Source organism: Eimeria tenella, genomic scaffold (assembly GCF_000499545.2).
Source record: "Eimeria tenella Houghton genomic scaffold, Eth_scaff139, whole genome shotgun sequence".
Lineage (NCBI taxonomy): Eukaryota > Apicomplexa > Conoidasida > Eucoccidiorida > Eimeriidae > Eimeria > Eimeria tenella.
In genome coordinates, this window is record NW_013541511.1 from 23370 (window position 1) to 42500 (window position 19131).

Below are 19131 nucleotides of genomic sequence, written 5' to 3' on the forward strand. Positions count from 1 at the left end.
CATAGAACGAACGATCAGTGCACATGCGAAGAGCCAATCTGTTGAACGATCTGTCACAGAAGTGTCTTCTCTAATCTTCCCCTTGTAAACTTCGTTATTCCTCTATCCAACTCAACAAATACTGAAAGTACTTATACTTGCGGTGCTATTCATAGCGAATGACGGCCTGCTTAGTTCTGTTCTCTCTCTCCAGTGCCTAGACCAACGCTCGCTGTTCTGTTTTACTGGCTTAACCTGGCCCTACGCTGACCTTCCTTCACATAGAAGGGCAACTCTTTTGGAGTTCGTGCATGTGAACCTTGCTGCCTGCGATTGAGCCCCCGAGGGCTCTAAATTTCGCTGGCATTGAACTGGCTTCTGAATGAATTAACAACTTGGCAAGACGCGGAACCTAGCACTTGGTATGCGACCGACTGGGAATGACCTGGCCTAGTAATCTTCCTTGTCCCTTTATCCCGTGGGTTTCGGCACGGTCGCACAAGGCACGATGGAGGAGTACGATGGCGGGTTCCTTGCGACTGAGCATGAACACTCTGAACACTCTGCTGAGGGCTCAGAGGCAAACACAACGTCTACATGCGCATTAGGAGCACACCCAGATGAATGTGTCAAGTCAGCTGATGGAAAATATGCCGCCTGGGTGGACGAATACAGGGATGAAGCCTGTAGGGTTGTTTACTACCCCGACACTTCAGCCATTCCCCGCGTAAGTTCTTCTTTTTGACGGAAATCAAGTAAGCAGCGCGTTTCTGCCTTCATCTGCCTTGCTGTGTGCATTTGTATGCGATTTTTGTCCAGTCAGTTCTTGCGGTCTTCAACGTGTGCGTGAACAAGAGTGGGCTCAGCAGCGCCCTCCCGAATGCAATTTCCGAGAATAGGAAAGCGTTTGTAACACAATTCCACTCCACTGTTCGAAATATGGCAATTGCTGGAACTAATTCAGATCCACCTGGGTCAGCAAAGTCTGTCGCTGAAGGTCAATTCCCTCACGGAATATCCTCGTGGTCCAATCTCAAATTGCTTGAGAATGGCAGTTCTCAGCTGCAACCGACGTTACTCATCTCAGATACAAACCCAGCGGCTGCAGCAATAAAACTGCCCCCACCTGCGCGGCTAGGAGTAGCCTACATAGAAACAATGCCTTACTATCTGCTACCTGCCGTCATCGGTCTCGCCATAGCAGGAATCTTGTTGCCCTTATTTCTCCTCCTTTTCTGTTTACGGAATTGCAAAGCCTGCAGGAGGTACATGCGTATTTTCGGCCCTAAATGGCCAGAACACTATATTCCCCTAACTTGTCTCTGTACCGAAAAAACTGCTGTGGAAGTATCTCCCTCTGTTTCTCAGGCTGTGCAGTTGCTTCTACTGCATTCGGGTATTTTTCAAGCTGACAAAACGCCACCGGATAGATATGGAGAGATCGAATTCCAGTGGCAACAGCACCGCCGCTTCAGACTCTCCGTACCGAGGAAGCGTCCGCAAATTAGTACCAAGGGGTGCCTGCCTAGGTCTGAGGTACCTGGTGCTGATTGCGGCAATACTTGCAGTGCTAGTTGCTATGGGAATCGGAATTTATGTCATGGTAGACCTTCGAGCGCAGGTATCTCAGCTTAGCTGCTCGGCTGCACAAGCGGCTTCAACCATCATCAACGGCCAGACCTTTGCAAATCCGTCCGCGCCCTCCATTAGTCCCGACAGAACCACCGCTTTCATTTCGCCCTTTTCAGCTCCTTCCCCTTTCACTTCGGCGCTGCTTTCTGCCCCGGCGGCTGCTGTTTCACCACGGCTTCCCTTTCCTTTTGCTGGGCAGCCCAACAGTGCCGCTCCCACCGCATTTCGCCACTTGGAAGATGCATGTACGTGCAAAACTTTCCACACCATCATTTCTCTTGTCTCGAAGTAACAACGGTTTAGACATTTACCTCAAATAGTTCATTTACGAGACAAATGGCAGCAGAACACTCTTGCAGCTTGCTTCACTGGTGCAGACGAAGACGACCCGAGGCTGCTGCAGGAAGAAGAAACAGCAGCAGCCGAAAACGAGACAGCTCCGAACCGCACAGGCTTCGTTGGGGCAGTCCCAGCACTAGAATAGTAAGCAAGCTCTTCCTGAACAGCCCTAAACGCACCTGCTACACTTGCTGCCGGAGGCATTTTTATCTATTTTTATCTATGTTCTCGCGACCTGTAGCGCTGCTTTCTCTACGCAGTTTTGAAAGCCTCTCAGTGGCTTTGGATCCTCATCGCGAAGACTCCCTGCCTAACCAGCTTCGGAGCGCCAGCGCATTGGCATTTCAGATAACGCAAACAATGGCTGACGTAAAGGACAACTTGCAGACGCTACAGGAGGTGCGTTAATAAATGGTTCGCTCTACCTTCAGTGCCAGATTTCAGCGATTAAGGTGAATGTGAGCTGTGTAGCGGGGGCCCAGGAATACTTCGATAACCTTGCCTCTGAGTTGCACGAGATCCTAGCAGATTGACTTTTTCAACAGTAAGTGAAGTTCTTGTTACTGCCAAGCAAGGCAGTACCGCTATGTATGCTGACTGCCGTGCTGCTGTGCTATGTGTGCCAGACTTTGCGCAATCCCGCCAACAGCGGAATGCGGATCTCGGTAGCAGGGGACGCCTCAGACTCTCTGCAGGCCAGCTACCACATGTCGCCTTTGGGTTCTGCCACTGCCTCCCTGTTGAGCTCTTGGGAAACGGCTGTCCATTTGCTACCTCACAGCCTCCTGTCAATAGCGGAGGCGTCTGACAGACTGGCAGTGGACATGGAGAATAATATGCAGCAAACAAATAACTTGCCCTCTTCAACAGAGCTGCACAAGGCCAAAGTAGCACTCAAGGACACACTCGACACCGCTCATCGTACAGTGGGAAAACTTTCCAAACTTAGTGGACCGCTCTATTGGGTAAGGATTGCAGAAGCTACTAAATCTTATGGCTATTTGGCTATTTGTGCTGCTGTTGTTGCTGCTTCTTTAATTTTACGGCTGCTAAGTGGGAAGCAGCCGAAAGTGCGCACACTGGATCTGCGTAGGCGGAATAAATGCATGAAACAACAGTAAATGCGCAATATAACGATTTAGTGCCTGCTGTTGCTGTTGCTGCTACTTTGTTCAGGGCTCCATAGCGGTGTCTGCTCTGATGGGCTGTCTGCTGCTGCTAGCCTCCTTCTACATGTGCTGTCTATGTTGCTGCAATCGCGACGCGCTTGTAGACCGCAAAGGGACAAGCTGCGGCTGTTTGTTCCTTTTGCTTTTGGCATCTTCAGCAGGTAGGGTTGTACTCTTCGTGATGCACCCCAGCCTGCCTCCCACTTCAACGATTAGTCTATTATCGTTCGTTTGCTTACTTGTGAATTTGCTTTAGACTTGCCCTTTAAAGTCACAACCTTGCTGCTGAGCTGGTTTTTGCCAATGCAGCACTCGTGGCAAGCGGCGGGCTTCTGCTGGGTACTGCGGCAGTGACTGACGGCTGCCTGTACATGGAAAACTGCTTAAAAGATGAGAAAGACGTGGACGATCTATTGCAATATTTTGGGGCTGAGAACAAAGCAGCCTTATTTTCCGAGGGCGCTTCTGTGGGGTCTAACAGCACAGCAGCTCGACTCCTGAGTGCATGTTTCCTCCCTAACCAGGAGAGGGACTTGGTGCGCGTGTTTGATATTGGCGGTGAGGCACTGTTGCTGGCCGCGCAGATACACTTCATGTGGTTGATTAAATGTGTAATACGATGTCTGTACATACTGAACATGACGACCTCGGCGTATTGCTGTCCTTCGCTGATCATTTTAGCATCTTGCTGTTCATGTTTGTGCAAATTGTATATGTTTGCACTAATTCACTGGGCTTTTGCAGGACTCACGAGCATCTGCATAAGTAGGTGCAAACGAACGCATACGTCTGCCAGTATACGTTTTCATACAGACATACCGCCTTTATTGATAAATATAAATCTATATATAGATGTATACATGTATGTATATGCATGTATAAGTACACCTCTAGAAGCTGCAGCTTGTGTTCACGTGCATCCGGAGTACCTCCGTATTTGTGCTTCTGCACAAACAGTGATCCATCGGTATAAGAAACCAGCACCTACACGAGAGTACGCATAAAATGCACACATTCACATATACGAATTAACTAGAAGTACAGTCTGGCAATTAAACTTTCAGATATTCTCGTGCTCACACTAAAGAACGCTGCCAAGTGCGGATATTTACAATCGTACATAAACATAGAATGCGAGTGCACAGGGACATACGTGCCTCCATGCAAATATGCATGCATGCCTCGGTGCTATTAACTTGCACACGAGCAGTGTACAATTGTACACACATGCGCCCCCTGCCTTACAATTCCGGCCACAGCGGGAGCAACAGCACGCATCTCTTTCCAAGCAAACACCGTTGCGTCTGCACTTTCGCTTGCGTTGAATATTCTTCTGCAATTATTGCATTTAAAGATGGTATTTACATGCTGACACGCGTACATACAAAAGGACACATCCGCGTGCAATTCACTGTGCATGCTTCCGTGCTGCAAGTTACTCCTGCGCGCCTACAAATAAATACACACACACACACACACACACACACACACACACACACACACACACACACACACGACGTGTAACTCAGAAACAAATATATCCACACTGTACATGAGGCAAGCGCATGCTCGTGTACGTGGATTTCTAGAGTGGCATCCGCACGCATTCACTTTGGAGGGCATCCGCAGACATGCGGATACATCATACACAAGCACGGAATCATGAATGCGTATGCATATATGTTTAAAAGCTCACGTTTAAGTAGAGCCTTCCCACTGGACATCTATGCATTCGTCAATCTATGAGAGGACAGCCGATCTGCGCATGCGAGTGCTTGCGGTGCAGATTTGGTTGAGTCAGGGATGCATATTAGGGAAGCAGGAGAGAACGCTGTGCAGAATGAGGCCTTGGCTGCTCACCTGCTCTCTCTGCAGTTGCAAGACGCAGCAGCTGAGTTGCAGCTTTTGGAAAATACGTACTGGCTTCTCCTCATCGACCCGATGACTTTACAGGAGGAGGTAGGGACGTAAGACAAACAACAGGATAAGGAGTAGAAGCTGCGGGCTTCCTGACTTGTATGGCTCTTCGATGCTGGCGTGCTCCTTGCAGGATCTGGAGGGAAGGCTCCACACGTACAGGGAAGTGCTCTGCAGCGGAGTCCAAGACAAGCAGCGAACAATCAAGGCCAAGTACCTGGGCCTAGGCGCATCGCCAGCAGCGCCGGGGCCACATGCCGATGACGAGGTTGGGCCCTCTCTGAAAGCACTAGGGCCGTTTTCTCTGCTGGAAAACAGAGATACTGAGCCTGCAGATGAACTGGCAGCCCTCCTTCAAGAATTCAGTCCTGACCCCAGAGATGCAGAGCGACTCTCAACAGCCTTCCAAGAGGCGATCAGAGGAGTTCAAAGCAGCAGCGGCAGGTGGGATAACGGCGCGAAGTCCTCGATACAGGGCTTAGTGGCCGAGTTGATGCGTTTGGCAGCAGGTAAGTCAGAGGCCGAAAAGGCGCAGCTGCTGCAGGCAGTAGTGCGCCTTGCTGGGCAGGCCAACGCCGAGATTCAGGCGGCCAAAAGAAACGGAGGAAGCATTGATGTCGCCAAGGCGGAAGCAGTTAGAAAAAAAAGGCACCAGGCACGCCAAAGGTCCACGCTGCACAGGCTTCTGCAGGAGAAATGCTTGCAAACAGCAGCAGGAGGTCCCCTGGCTGCAGGAAAGGGAGACCGAATCGTGGTCTTCGGAATGGAAGATTTGGAGGACTTGGTGGCCCCATTCTCGCTTTCCTCCCTCCGTAGCAGCAGCAGCAGCAGCGACGACTCGGCCCTAACCATAGACGCTTCATTCGATGCCGAGTCTACCCTTGTGTTTGAAGTAGCAGAAACAACAAAAGGGTCACAAGAGGAACAGCTGCTGTTTAGAAATGCGGTTTGGTGGGCGGCGAAGAAAGAGGCACTGCGCGCAGACACCGCCAAGTCCTTTGCCTGCCCCCGAAGAACCACACAGAACAACGAAGGGCCCCTTCATTGGACTTCGTGCAACTTTGAAGAGTTCCAAGAGGCGATCAACCAACTGCTCAGCAGAATGCATCAACAAGTGAGAAGGAAACAGATGGAGAGGTAGAGAATGAGGGGGTTAGTGAAGGACACAGACACACAAACAGACGAAACAAAGGAAAACAGTGCAACAGTAACGGGGCACAGATAAGCGAACTCAAAGATAGAGGAGCATATATCTGAGTAGAAGACCCAAATATATCGAGGCACCGTAAGAAAATAGGCACAGGAACGATAGAGACACAGATAAAGAAAATGTTGATTGAGACAAGTGGTATAGGAGCACTTTATAGCCAGCAAGGAGAACGCCTAAACGCGAAGTGTACCTCAGGAATCCGAACGTTAGACTCAAAGAAGGAGGTAGAAGCTCTTCGCAAATCAGTTTCTTTACCTTCAAGCCTTGCTGTTGAACTTTCACAGGCACAACGTATGCCTTATATGTTCATGTTTGTTCATGTTTGTGGCTGTACAGCTGGAGAGTCTGTGGGATCAGCTCCGTATATTCTTCGAGGCGCGCAGCGCCGCCTACCGAGTGTTAAGTGACGATTTCCGCAGCGTGTCTTCAAACTTGGACTGCCGGATAGTTCACAACGAGTGGCAGCCGGTGCGGGAGCTGGTGTGTGACAGGCTCAGGCCGACAGGTGCCAACTTAGCGCTTCTGTTGCTGGTCTTGGGCGCTGCAGCGCTGCTGCTGCTGCCGTGCTTCTGTTGCGTCTGGAGGGCGGGCGTGGAGAACACGTGGCAACAGCGAGCCACACTGAAACGGAAACCTTCCGGAAACACCACTCCAGCGAACACGCTGTGGGACTCGAACAGCCCCGAACTGGTCAGCGCACCCAACCCACACAGCAACGGAAACAACAGTAGCAACGCAGCTGCCGCTGCTGCAGTTGCGGCTGCAGCGGCGGCCACGGCTGCAGCTGCTTCAGGACTCGCCCAGCAGCCGCCGCAGCAACGCTACCAGCAGTCCGACAGATACCGACCCGTCAGGAGTGATGACTGGAGATGACAGCTCCTGCCTTGGCAGATGAAGAACAGTTGGAGGCGCGGCGATGCGGGAGGCCTCTCGTGCTTTTTGCTGCACTTGTCCGTGTCTCTCTTTGATGTGTTTTGTTTAAATAGTTCACAGGCGTGCAGGAGGCGCATGCGCTATGCCTTCACTTGTACGTAATTCGCTACTTTTGTGCGATCCCCTTCTCTTTTCGTTTTGGCCACCGCTGTAGGGATTTAGCTAGCATCTTCGTCCTCAGGCGCGCCTCCCCTGTCTATTTGATGCAGCGCTGGGGCGTGCGTATAGAAGACGGCCACCAACCAAGCTGTCGCAGTTGACTGTTGCAGTTTGTACATGTCATCGGAGTACTTAATTTCCCAGTAGAGAGCTTATGGCACTTAGTTGGCGCTGCCACAATGCAACACCTGAGGGTGTACCGGATACAACGTTTACGACGCAGAGAAAAATTTAGGCTGGCAGCTGTTTTTAGGCACTAGTTGGAGATACTGCTTCCGTGCAGCTTTTCCTGAGAAGTGTCGATAGAACAAGCGTTAGGCCTGAAGTGCAACTGCTCATATATCTGAGTGCACACATATGCTTGCATGCGCGCATGCTTGCCAGCATGCATTTCTGCACAACGTTTAAGAACCTCCAGAAAATGAGGGAATGCGGACTGCGGCACTTTCCTTTCCTGCCTGGTCATGCATGCTTGCATGTGCACGGCTGTTACCGGATGATGGCTAGGGTGCAGCTCTCAGTAAGTAAAGAACAGAAGAGTGTCCAGGTAGGGAGACGCGGCACTTTCCTTTCCTGCCTGGTCATGCATGCTTGCATGTGCACGGCTGTTACAGGGTGATGGCTCGGGTGCAGCTCTCAGTAAGTAAAGAACAGAAGAGTGTCCAGGTAGGGAGACGAGCTGTTGCATTCCTCAAAAATTTGCCTCCACTCTGGATGTTGCCTTTAGTTGGGCAACGAGACTGGAGAAATCACATTGCTCTAGCAGAGGAAACGTAGTTAAGGCCGATCCCAGACCTCGACTGAGACATAAATGGGATGCCGCAGCACCACAATTCTAAAGCGATTTCCACATATGCCGAACTGCTAAGTAGCTTCCAAGGGATGTGCTAGATTTGCACCTCGAGTTGTCTATTTGTTGTAGGTGCCTTGATACTTGTAGGAGCTTCCACCAGTCGAAAGCAATGAAACTCAACTTGCACTTCTCAAAACGCGAACGTGCATTTCTCTCCCTGTCTATATTGGTCACTCAGGCCACTTAACTTGGAAGTGAAACCTTACCAGTATTTATCGATGCATGCTTTTGCTATTTTTCGTAAGATCTCGGCACCAGTTGTAGGTGCTTGTTGACATTTGCTACTGTCGACATTCCCCATTGTCAGTAGGTTCTTTACTGTATGCAGGGGCAATTCAGTACAGTCCCTGCAAGTTTTCTGTTTCTCCTGTATTACCTATCATCCTTTCTGTAAAAGAATGCGTAAACAACCGGCGCTTTTGAGAGGAAGAGACGCAGAAGTAATAGGTCATAAAATCTTTGCCACCTGAGTAATTACACTCTTGAAACGCGTTTCCAGCCTACAGTAACTCCATTTTCGGCATGGTGTTGAAGCCTAAGTGCTTGCACTGCAAAGTTTGCGCAGAACTATTCGGAACTTGCTTTATTTACAGTCATGCAACGAGCCAGGATCCGTTAGTTTCTCAAGTAGCCTTCGCTAGTGTTTGACGCACCATTATGAACTTTTGTGAGTCGCCTGGCACGAACCGTCAGGCCTCCCACCAGTGGTGACGGCAACCAAGCAGATCACAATGACACACTCAAACGACTAGCCCTGAAAATTCGCCGCAGCGTGATTCCAGTACGCCAAAAATGAAAAAAAGATGGCCGCAGCGAATATCCTGATGCGGATCAGACCGATCGTTACTTATCCTCCGGACTCATCCAATATTCCCGCACACTCATTCAGTAACCCTGTAGACTCACGAGACAGGCTAGCTATCATCTTGAAAAACTACCTAGGCTAGCCGCCTGAAATGAAGCAGCCAGGTTACCGAAATGGAAAGTACCAAACGAGACAAATCTGTACCACAACCAGGGCTTTGTAGCCTTAAAGGCTCAGGCTAGGCTACATGGACCGGATCCAAATCCGGCATACCCAATTAAAGGGCAGCGACCCGTTGCTCCAGCAAGAAATGCGTCAAAGCGTGGCTTAGGAGCATCTACACAAAATTAGGAGAGCATTCATTCACCAAAGTTACTTTTTGATAGTTCGTTTAGGGTAGCCTGGGTAGCAGGAGCACAACTGCGCACGCTAAGCCCCTCCTGCCTTCATCTCACAGTTTTGCGGGTGTGGTTGGTTTGCTGTCGCACTACTCTTCGCAACTGCTGACTGGTCGAACTCTGCTCATCCGGGCTCTTTCCCTGAGTTTCTCTTTTTTCAAAGCTTAGAAGTATCTTCACTTTGCATAACGGGAAAGGACTTCCCCAGCATTACACTATTCAACCGCAGCTCTACACAAGCGAGCGCTCAGCAAGAAAAACATCTGAAGAACAGCTACACAAGGCTCTAGACGCAACCCAAACAGCGTGGCTCAACAATGCTGCAGTCAACGGAAAAAAGCAGCAGCAGCTTCTGTCACGCTTCATCCTCGACACTGCGGGAAGATGTATGCGTGCAGCAAACGGGGTGAGCTGCCCCTGAACCACGTATAGTGGCTGTAGGGGTTGAGGCCTCACTCATCCAGGTGCCCTGCCTACAAAGAAAAATGCCGTTGCCGTTACTGCTGCTGTTCCGGTGTGCCGGGATTGCTGCTGCTCTCGGGGTTTGCTGCGCCCCTGGCTGCCGCGTAGAGGGCGTGAAAGCGCGAGTGCTTGTCTCTGAGGAGACTGCGAGGAGGGGCGAACTCAAGCAATTGGCCTTCGCCCACAACACCGACACGGTGACAAAGAGAAGGCAAGTGCTGAAGACGGTGAGATACAATCAAAACACTCCCACGCCTGCAGAAGTACGCACACAACGCCGACAAAGGTGAAACGCCCTCTTGCAACAGCGTTCTACAGCTTTTGCGGGGCGTAAGCTTTGTAAGTATCACAGACATTAAAGGATCTTAAGAGCCAAAATGCCTGCTGCGTTACATCCACGTTGCACAGTTTCAACTACATCGACTCGTTGGATTGTTATAAATGTAGATCCCACTAGGCTCTGCAGACTGATAAAATTAAGTAAATCATTTCAGTTCAATATTTTTCCACCAGGCTTCCAAGCCACCCTAGGCCGAACACTGACGGCGCAATGCTTTGTGTGTGCGTCTTTAAGTGTATCTTTACCTCAGGCACCACCGGATGACAGGTACGAGAACCTCCTCTTCCACTGAGCTATCCATGGCGCTGTTTGCTTCATCGAGACACAAAATAGGAGCGTCTCTCAACAGCGCGCGACAGAAACAGAGCAGCTGCTTCTGACCTATAGACAAACGGATGCTCTGGCTGCCCCCTCCACCCGCCTGCTTGGCGGCGTTCCTCGGGGCCGCTGGCGACCCGTCTACTTGTAAGGGAGAGGAGGGGGAGGGATGACTTAGCTGTTGGTTGTCCCTAGCACTCGGCACTGAAGGGGCCCCCAGCCGCTTTGACTGCGCGTCACTTTCGCTGTGCCGCAGCCCCACGCTCGAAGGAGAACTCAAGCGCATGCGCGTGCCTGCGAAGATCCAGATAGGAATATGCATACGAGAACGTGCATTAAGCGCCTATGCATTCAACGAATTGCATAAATGGAACAAAGCATAGTGCATGCAGCAGTCAGCTGCTGCCGCGTGTGTAGTCTATTGCCATTGCTACTGCAACGCCAAGGCCTTCTCCATCTCAGCAAGAGAGCCGTTTCACATTTCCTGCCCCGCTGCTGTTATCTGATGCACCAACGTGTATGGAAATATTGGGCCCAACATTACACTGACAAGCAGCAGCAGCAACAGCACGTTGGACAACAGCAGCAGAAACTGAAAACAACGAAAGGACGCACTTCCTTGCATCCTGCGAGATCTTCTAATGCGGAATTCTACCGAAGATGCCTCGTCCACAGTAGCGATTGGAGTATCTAGACCCTGTGAACACCCGACAAGTGCAAGTGCTCTCGTGAGACCGGCAACAGTTATTTCTCTAAATAAACGACAGTGACTGCTGTGAATAAACGAGACAGATTGCTACCAGAAACAGTGCTGAACGATACAGTAAACTCCATAATGGCAGTGAAACGAGTATGAGACAGACGACACAAGAGCGGAGTTAATCAACAAGGAAGATTTAGACACGCCTAGGTACTATCGAAAAGGAGATAAATAGGGCAGCATGCCCCAAATTAGAGCCTTAGATGGAATTCAACACAACCAACAAGAGCCAGAAGCCGTCACGTTTCTTACCTGTGGAAGGGCCTTGACAACATGGTCGAGTCGACAGAGGCGGAGGGCATCGTACAGCTCTGCATCTGTGCGCGTGGTGGCGGGGTCTAAGTTCGAGCGAATGGTCCCTGAGAAAAGAGTGGGTACTTGAGGGACAAACGCCAACAAAGAGCGCAGCACGTGGACTGGCAACCGCTGTATGTCCACGCCGTCGACCTTTATGCACCCCGTGTAAGGCACCATGCGGCTAAGAGCCAACAACAAAGTGCTCTTCCCTGCCCCCGTACGGCCCACAATGCCCACGGCTTCCCCAGGGTGAATCGTCAAGGACACACCGCGCACAGCCGGTTGACTGCCAGCGCTGCACCAAGGCAAAAACACCCCAAGTCCTGCAAAGTGGCACTATCAGAGCCAATCATGTTTCAATTCTAATCGCAGGGGCTGGGGGTTCGTTCGCTTGGGCGGACTGGTATTGAGCATGTGAAGCTTTCTACTTGTGTAGAAAGTTTCTAGTATTTGGCGGCATACGAATAGCGAATTTAAGAAACACCTGCTGACCTGTATGCGACTGTCACGTTTTCAAAGTCAACTCTTCCTCTTGTCCTAAATCCGAGCGGCACTGCCACTGGAAAGGAAAGAGCCGCTACTGCCCCTGTCTGTTGCTTCTGCGCGGCCGCCCAAGGCCGCATGCTGTCGTTCAGCTGACGGCTCTGAGACCCAAAGGACAGAAGGGTCTCATAGACGGCGAGCTTAGCAGCAGCTGCTGCTGCAGTTTGCCGGGAAGAGACAGGCGCCCTGTGGACTGCCATGGTTGCAGAGTGCGCTGGCCCCCTGATGTCAGCGCATGCAAGGCAGTCTTCAGCAGATGGCCTCGTCAGCAGCGGCTGCTGCTCCTCATCCTTGCTGTGCATTGGGAGCAAGCTTTTGTTGCTCAGCCGCGTCCAACGCAGCCAGCGCCACCACGACAAGCACACGGAAGATTCAGCAGACACAGGATGCTGCCACGGGCGCCCCGTTATTACGTCATAGTTGGGGTCCTCTGCCGGCACCTGCAGGCAATAAGCAGCAGCAGCAGCGTTCGCTTTCTATGCAGAAGAAACGGCGACTGTGCATGCAGCAGAGGGGAAGTGCTTTGCGCCGAAGCAAAAACTCGCAGCTTAGACGTTCCTTCAAGGAAACATTCAGTCTCAGTGCAAATGAGCGATTGTACCAGCAAGTAGTCTCTGACTCTTTCGACGGAGACCATTTGGACTTCAAGCCGCACAAACGTTGTAATGCTTTGCGTCAGCAGCCGTACAAGAGGCGCCACAGCGTAGAGACTTAGAGCTAAAAGTCCCGCCATATCTCCCCGGACCTGAGCAATCAGAAACACGACAGATACCCACTATGAACACCAAAATATATGTAGAGAAGAGGTACAAGAGACGAATTCGCAGAGCATGAGGTGGAGGTCGTCAAAGAAGTAACAAAGAGGAGACAAGTAGGCATAGGGCAAGACGCAGAATGAGACTAGCCAACAATTCAGCTCGCACCAGGCCACACACTCTAGTTGTTGCACGATTTACCACCTGCTGTAAATGCAGAGCCACATATAGTGCCAAATTAGATGCAATATCAGCAAAAACACAGTGAGTTGTACTTTTTAGAGGCGAAGACGGACCACAAAGCTGCCACTGGCTGCCAGCATTTGTTTCAGCGGAAGAAAAGGCGACACACAGGGAGGCACGAAGAGATGCAAGGAGCAAAATAAAAACGAATGGCAGGGTTGAACATTCTCCCAGAGATATGAAGCAAGAGACAACGAAACATGCCCTGAAACAAAGGAAGAAAATGGTAGCAATCGACTGCACGCAAAGAAGTTGAGGCCGAGAGGAAAAGGACTAACTTGTTCCAAGCGGGAGGGCCAGAAGTAGAGAGGCAAAGTGACAGAAGCCAGAAGGAGCGCCTGAAGGGTGGCTCCAATGAGTTGCAAACGTAGGGCCAACCACGCTTGCAGACAAGTGTTCAAATAAGAGGTGTTGCCATACAGCAACAATGCACTGAGGCAGCGACTGAAGTACCTGCACTCTGCCCTGAGACCAAGCAGAAAAACATGAGCAATTATCACAGTGAACATGAACATCGCAATTCAAATAATGTCCTGGCCTTGATTGCAATGTATCACAGAGATCATGTTCGAAAGCAAACCATCATCAACACCTTGAGACGGGAGGTGGAAACGAACCAGGCAAAATTTAGGACTAATCCACTTAGTAAGCACGAACACACAGGAACCTAACAGATCTGTGGAGTTGAGTCTTTACATATATTTATACGTTTACATGCCGCTTGGCTTAATTTCAGAGAAATTTAAACATTTACAAATGCATGTTTTCGTACGTGCATACCAAGGAACACTAACAAATTAGGCGTTGGGCTCAATCACACGCACACAATGTGTGCGCATAAACTCACTTTCACGTGCAACATACAACGTGTGCTTGAATTTACATGCAGACACACATCTGCACGTGCACGAGCACATGTGCAGGAGGAGAGATGCCCATATTCAAGTTTTTTCTATCTATACGCCGGCATTCTGTTCCTTATCATCCGTACAAGACTGTTCCTTTTAATCCGCAAAAGATTCCCGTAAGAACACGTGCATGCGCAATACAAAAACATAAATACAACCAGCTTGGCTGATGGGGTCCTTTAGTGCAGCGCTGATTCACCTGAAGGCACGCAAAGTGCGTCCGCCTCCCACCGCCCCCGCTAGGAGACAGTGCAGGGGGGAGCGCGCGACTGTTTCCAATCTCTTTAAAGATCTGCAAAAGGCCACACAGCTGGACATGTTGATGCGCCGAAGATGCGAGACGGCGGAACATAGTGTTTGGTGCAAGTGTAACTAAAGTGACAAATGGTTCGGCAGATTCAAACTCTTCATGGAACAGCAGCGACTAATCACGGCCACGCTGCAGCATAAACCCTAAACCCTGGAGCATAGAGTGCTAAAGTCCAAAGGCTTCTGGTGACCTGATGGCCGCGCGTAGTTTGGAGGCTGTGCGCAGGAGGAAATATCCTAAAACGGGAATTGCGAGCAGCAAGGAAGGCACCGTTAGACTGAGCAGTGTCAGCTTAGCAACCATAGCCACTGCAGCGGGAAACGCAAAAAACACAGAAAACAGAACCAGATATTCCTTATCTGCTGCCACTGAAATGTCTGCGGGCTCAGAGCGCTCTGTGAGACAAGATAGTCGCTGGGGAGAAAGGAATGAAAACCAACAGAAGGCGAGAAGCCCAGGCAGCTTCTTTGAAATCCCAGGGCTGCTGCTGTTGCTCCTCACTTATAATGAGAATGTGAGTGTGAAAGGCATGAGGTAGGCCTTCATCAATGCAAAATATGTCGTCTGAGAGACGGTTCAGCAAACGGCCGATTGGCTCCTCGTCAAACCACTTAGGCGGGGCCCTGAAGGACAAGCCGAATGCATGCAAATGAACAAGCCAGAACTGAATCAAGCTGAATGTTAAGAAAACAAGAGTCTGTTTAGAATAGGGGCAGCACAACGGCCGCGGAGATGTACAGGAAAAATAGACTGAGACAGCGAAAGGTCACCTGAGCAGCGCAGCCAAGAGGTTCGCCTGCAGCACTGAAGACGCGTTGACGCCACACCGCACGAAGGCCACAGTGGTGATGACAGAAAAGCCAACAGACAAAATAGCGAGGCCCCAGTAGCCAAACAAGTAAAACAAATCTTCTGACCGCGAGCTGTTGCCCGTGCGCTCCAACACAAACGCATGCAAGCTGGGCAGGGGAGGAGGCCCCCGGGCTGTCCAGCGCCGCAGCCAGTAGTCACACAACGTAGTGCAGTATGTGCTAGCCTGCAGGTGGAAGTGCGCACAAAGAAAAACTGCACACGTGGCCTCCTGCTGCTGCTGCTGCTGCTGCAGGGGCTGCAGCAGGGGCTGCTGCTGCTGGTGCGGCTGCTGTTCTCGATGCTGCTGTGCGCCCTGGGCTTACTGCACAGGCTAGCAGCAGCACGAGCACCATGTGAAGACCGGCGCTGCGCATGTAAAGCCGCCACACTCTCCAAGCTACTTTGCCGGTTCGCGTCGCCTCTGGGTATGCAGCTGGGGACACATCAATCTTCCAAGAGCTCCCATCCTGCGGCATCTTTTGAGGCACTCCAGCAGAAGCAGCGGAAGCAGCAGCTGGAGCCGCAGCCGCTGGGCGCGGCACTGCAACAGGAAGCCTTGGCGAGCTCTCCTGATGCTCTCCACTCTCTTTCATCGTCTGCGCGTCTCTGGGGATTCAAACGCAGCAAAAAAACACTAGCGAACGTAAATCATTGCATGCTGTGATTCACGCTGCTCGCAGCGCAACGCAATCTACTTTCATCGGCTTGATCAGTTACTGAGCAGTGCCTTGCTACGGCATTGTTGAGCCCTAAACATAGAATCCTAGCCCTAAAAGCCTAAAATGTTAGTTCTGTTATGCAATGGGCATGCTGCGTCACTTTAGGATCCTGCGCCCTTGCCTTCCTTTCACTACCGTTTGCCTAACAGCAGCATGAACTGAACAGGACGCAAAAGTACCGGCTTTATGGCTGCCTTTTGTGGAAAGAAAAAGCGTTGAAGAGACGCATTTTACTTGCGCTTACTCAGTAGAGGGCTCCGCAGACGCACTGACACCCTTGCTGCTGCTGCTGCTTGGAAGTAGAGGGAAGCTGCGCAGGCCCTCGAAGAAGGGGCCCACGGCCCCACCCTGCCTCCTCTGCAAATCGCTCAAAGAGAAAAACTGACTGGCGGCGCCGCCCTCTACCAATACAAAGCTTGACACTGCCGACGGGTCCACCATCACCAGCGCAGCCTGCTGCACCACCAGCAGCACTGTGCGCCCACTCAGGATGCCTGCAGGCCGCAGCACACGCAGCCCCGTGCCCGTTACTGCTGCTGTTCGTGCAGTTGCCCTGCAGCGTTCCTGTGCAGTAGAGAAGCAGCTGCTGATTTAAAGCAAATCTGCTGCCTGCGCCATAGCAATCCACTGCTGCTCTAGCCACTTGTCTGCCCCTTCAGCTGCTGCTGGCAATGATGCTGCTGTTCTTATCGAGCTTACCTCCCGGTGCGAAAACTCTTCGCCACACGGCCATGGCTGTGACTGCGTCGAGAGGACTGAAGGGATCGTCTATGAGGTAAAGAGCTCTCTTGCCTACAGTGGCGAGGCGGGTGAGTTTGTTGTCCGCGAGCTGCCTCGCTGACTCAGCAGTAGCAGTAGCAGCAGCAGCAGCGTTTTCGCCGCTGCTCGCAGACGCCTGAGACGCTGCGCTTGCCTCCGGCTGCCCCGCAGAAGGCGGTCTGCAGCAGGCAGCAACAGCAGCTGCGCTGTAGATGGCGCGGGCCAGGCAAATGCGGGCTCTCTGTCCCCCTGCAGAGGGGTAGCAGCAAAAAGAAGCACAAGATCAGATTCTTCAGCTCCTTCCCCACACAAAAGGCTGCACTGCCTGGCGCCCTCGGGACTACCGCTCAAAAACCAGAGCAGGCAGCAACAACTCCAAATGAACAGCATTGTGCACTAATATGACGAACTGCAAAACCCGGAAGCAGAACAAGTGGCAGAAACCCCAAGTGAAAAGCATAGTGCACTGATAGTGACATTTTGCAAAACCCAAAACAGGCAGAGGCAGCAAAAACTTGGAATGAAAAGCATAGTGCACTGATAATGACTTACTGCAAAACACGGAACCAGAACAGGCAGCATACAGTTCAAATGAAAAGCACAATGCACTGATAATGACGTATTCCAAAACCCAAAACTGGCACAGGGAGCAAAAACTTGAAATGAAAAGCATAATGTACTAATAATGACTTATTGCAAAGCCCAGATTGTAGCTTTGAGCTGCGCGCACCGCTGAGCCTGTGGCCGCCGGCGTCTATTGGGGTGCTGTCGCCGCCCAAAGCAGCAAGATCTCTTTCTAAGCAGCACGCATGCAGCACTTGGCTGTAGGCGAGGGGCAGCAGCGGCCGCCCCATGAGGATGTTGCTTCGGAGGGTTCCCTCGAAGATGACGGGCTGCTGCGGCGCAAAGCCAATGAACTCCCAAGGATCTTCTGCAGCAGACTCGCCGCCTGAGAGGCCCTGGCTGCCGGCGCCTTCCCCCGCTGCTGCCTCTAGAGGCTGCCCGCCGAGCGCCTTCAGTTGGGGCATTCCTGAGCCGCTGTAGCTGCTGCTGCTGCTGCCTTTGCTGCTGCTGCTGCTGCAGGTGCTGCTGCTGCTGCTGGTGGCAGGCCGGGGCAGGTTGAGGTAGGCCTCCCCCCTCACGAGGTTCATGTCGCCCAGCACTGCAGCTAAGAGGCTGCTCTTTCCGCTGCCTGACTTGCCAACTACTAGGTGCAGCTCTCCCGGGTTAATCTGCATGTCTGCGTCGTGCAGCACTGCGCTGCTGCTGCGCAGGCAGTACGGCCCTTTGCTTTCCCCGGCCAGCGGGGGGCGGTCTGCTGCGCGGCTGAGTATGGAGGCCACTTGCTGCACGGAACGGGTGCTGTTGCAGCTGCTGCTGCTGGCGCAGCTGCTGCTTGCGCTGACGCTTGCCTTGCCCGTCTGGGGGCTTTCTGCTGCCAAGGCAGTGGGGGAAAGACAGGGCTCAGAAGTTGGCAGCAGCTCGTTTGGCCGCAGGGGCCTCCAGGCGAATGCGGCGCGGCGGAAGCAAACAACAGCAGAGTCCGGGGGAATGCCTGCTGCTGCTGCTTCCGCCGCAGCTTGCGCCCCTGCTGCTGCTGCTGTTGCTGCTGGCATCCCCATCTCCGCGGACGCGTCTGTTCCACTGGTTCCGGGCTCTGCGGTTTGTCCCTGCTGTTTGCGTTTGAGTTTTTGTGCGCGTTCCTTCTGCTGCCGCTGCTGCTGCAGCAGCTGCTGCTGCTGCTGGAGCTGGAGCTGGACCGCGGCCGCCGGGGGCTTGAGACACCTGCCGAGGCGCTTGAGAGCCACCGCAGCAGCAGTCAAGTCGCCCATGAGCGTGGGCAAAGAGTTGAGGGCCTGCAGAGCCTTGTCTATGAGAGCCAACGCAGCAAAGAGGCTGCTGGCCCGCGTGGCCCCCCCACCCCCGCCCTCTCCGCGGGCCACGAGGCAAGTGAGGGCAGTTACCTTCACCACCAGCGGCGTGGACACGAAGAGGCAGTTGCTGATTGCATGCAAGTAGTAGCGGCAGCTCAGAAAGCGAAGCTCCGGCAGCCGCAAACTCCAAATGCGGCCAAACGCGTGGCTCTCCCACCCCAGCACTTTCGTTTCCCGCACGTGCAGCAGCAGCTCCCGACACGCCCGCACTCGGGTGTCTCGACAGCTCATCATCCGGTGCGTCAGCTGACGCAGACAGTCCCCCAGCCGCAGCTGCACCAACAGACACACTCCTGCAAAAACCCACGCACCCCACACAAACATACGAGTTCCTCTTGCTGCTGCTGCTGCTGCTGCTGTTGTTGCTAGTGCTGCTTGTGCTGCTGCTGTTGTTACTGCTGCTGTTGTTGCTTCAGCTGCTGTTCCTGTTGCTGCTGCTGCTGCTGTTGCTGCGCATGCTGCGGCGCTGGCGAAGTGCAGCGCCTCACCTGTGACGGCGACGGCGTAGAGGAAAGCACTGGGGATTTGCCTGTAGAC

At 52.3% G+C, this 19131-nt stretch overlaps 3 protein-coding genes across 3 annotated transcripts in view; 1 reads left to right on the forward strand and 2 right to left on the reverse strand.

Moving 5' to 3' along the window:
* Positions 1-487: 487 nt before the first annotated feature.
* ETH_00032795 (uncharacterized protein) lies at positions 488-7119 on the forward strand (the record flags this gene model as incomplete). Its single annotated transcript, XM_013373374.1, has 11 exons — positions 488-706; positions 799-1052; positions 1348-1856; positions 1989-2094; positions 2211-2349; positions 2577-2915; positions 3127-3280; positions 3429-3677; positions 4906-5078; positions 5170-6150; positions 6583-7119. The coding sequence occupies 11 exons, from the start codon at positions 488-490 to the stop codon at positions 7117-7119; spliced, it is 3660 nt and encodes a 1219-aa protein (XP_013228828.1).
* A 2772-nt stretch (positions 7120-9891) lies between these two features.
* On the reverse strand, positions 9892-13627 carry ETH_00032800 (ABC transporter, putative; the record flags this gene model as incomplete). Its single annotated transcript, XM_013373375.1, has 7 exons — positions 9892-10111; positions 10442-10808; positions 11130-11211; positions 11527-11866; positions 12064-12554; positions 12716-12859; positions 13391-13627. 7 exons carry the CDS (start codon positions 13625-13627, stop codon positions 9892-9894), a joined length of 1881 nt encoding a protein of 626 aa, XP_013228829.1.
* Positions 13628-16556: 2929 nt separating this feature from the next.
* The window catches only part of ETH_00032805 (ABC transporter, putative), a gene marked incomplete at both ends in the record, with an annotated part of 4567 nt that continues 1992 nt past the window's right edge, over positions 16557-19131 (reverse strand). Inside the window, 2 exons of the mRNA XM_013373376.1 lie at positions 16557-16909; positions 17391-19131. The exon at positions 17391-19131 is cut by the window's right edge and continues 702 nt beyond it. Of these exons, the coding sequence (XP_013228830.1) occupies positions 16557-16909; positions 17391-19131 (2094 nt within the window). The remainder of the gene's footprint in view (positions 16910-17390) is intronic.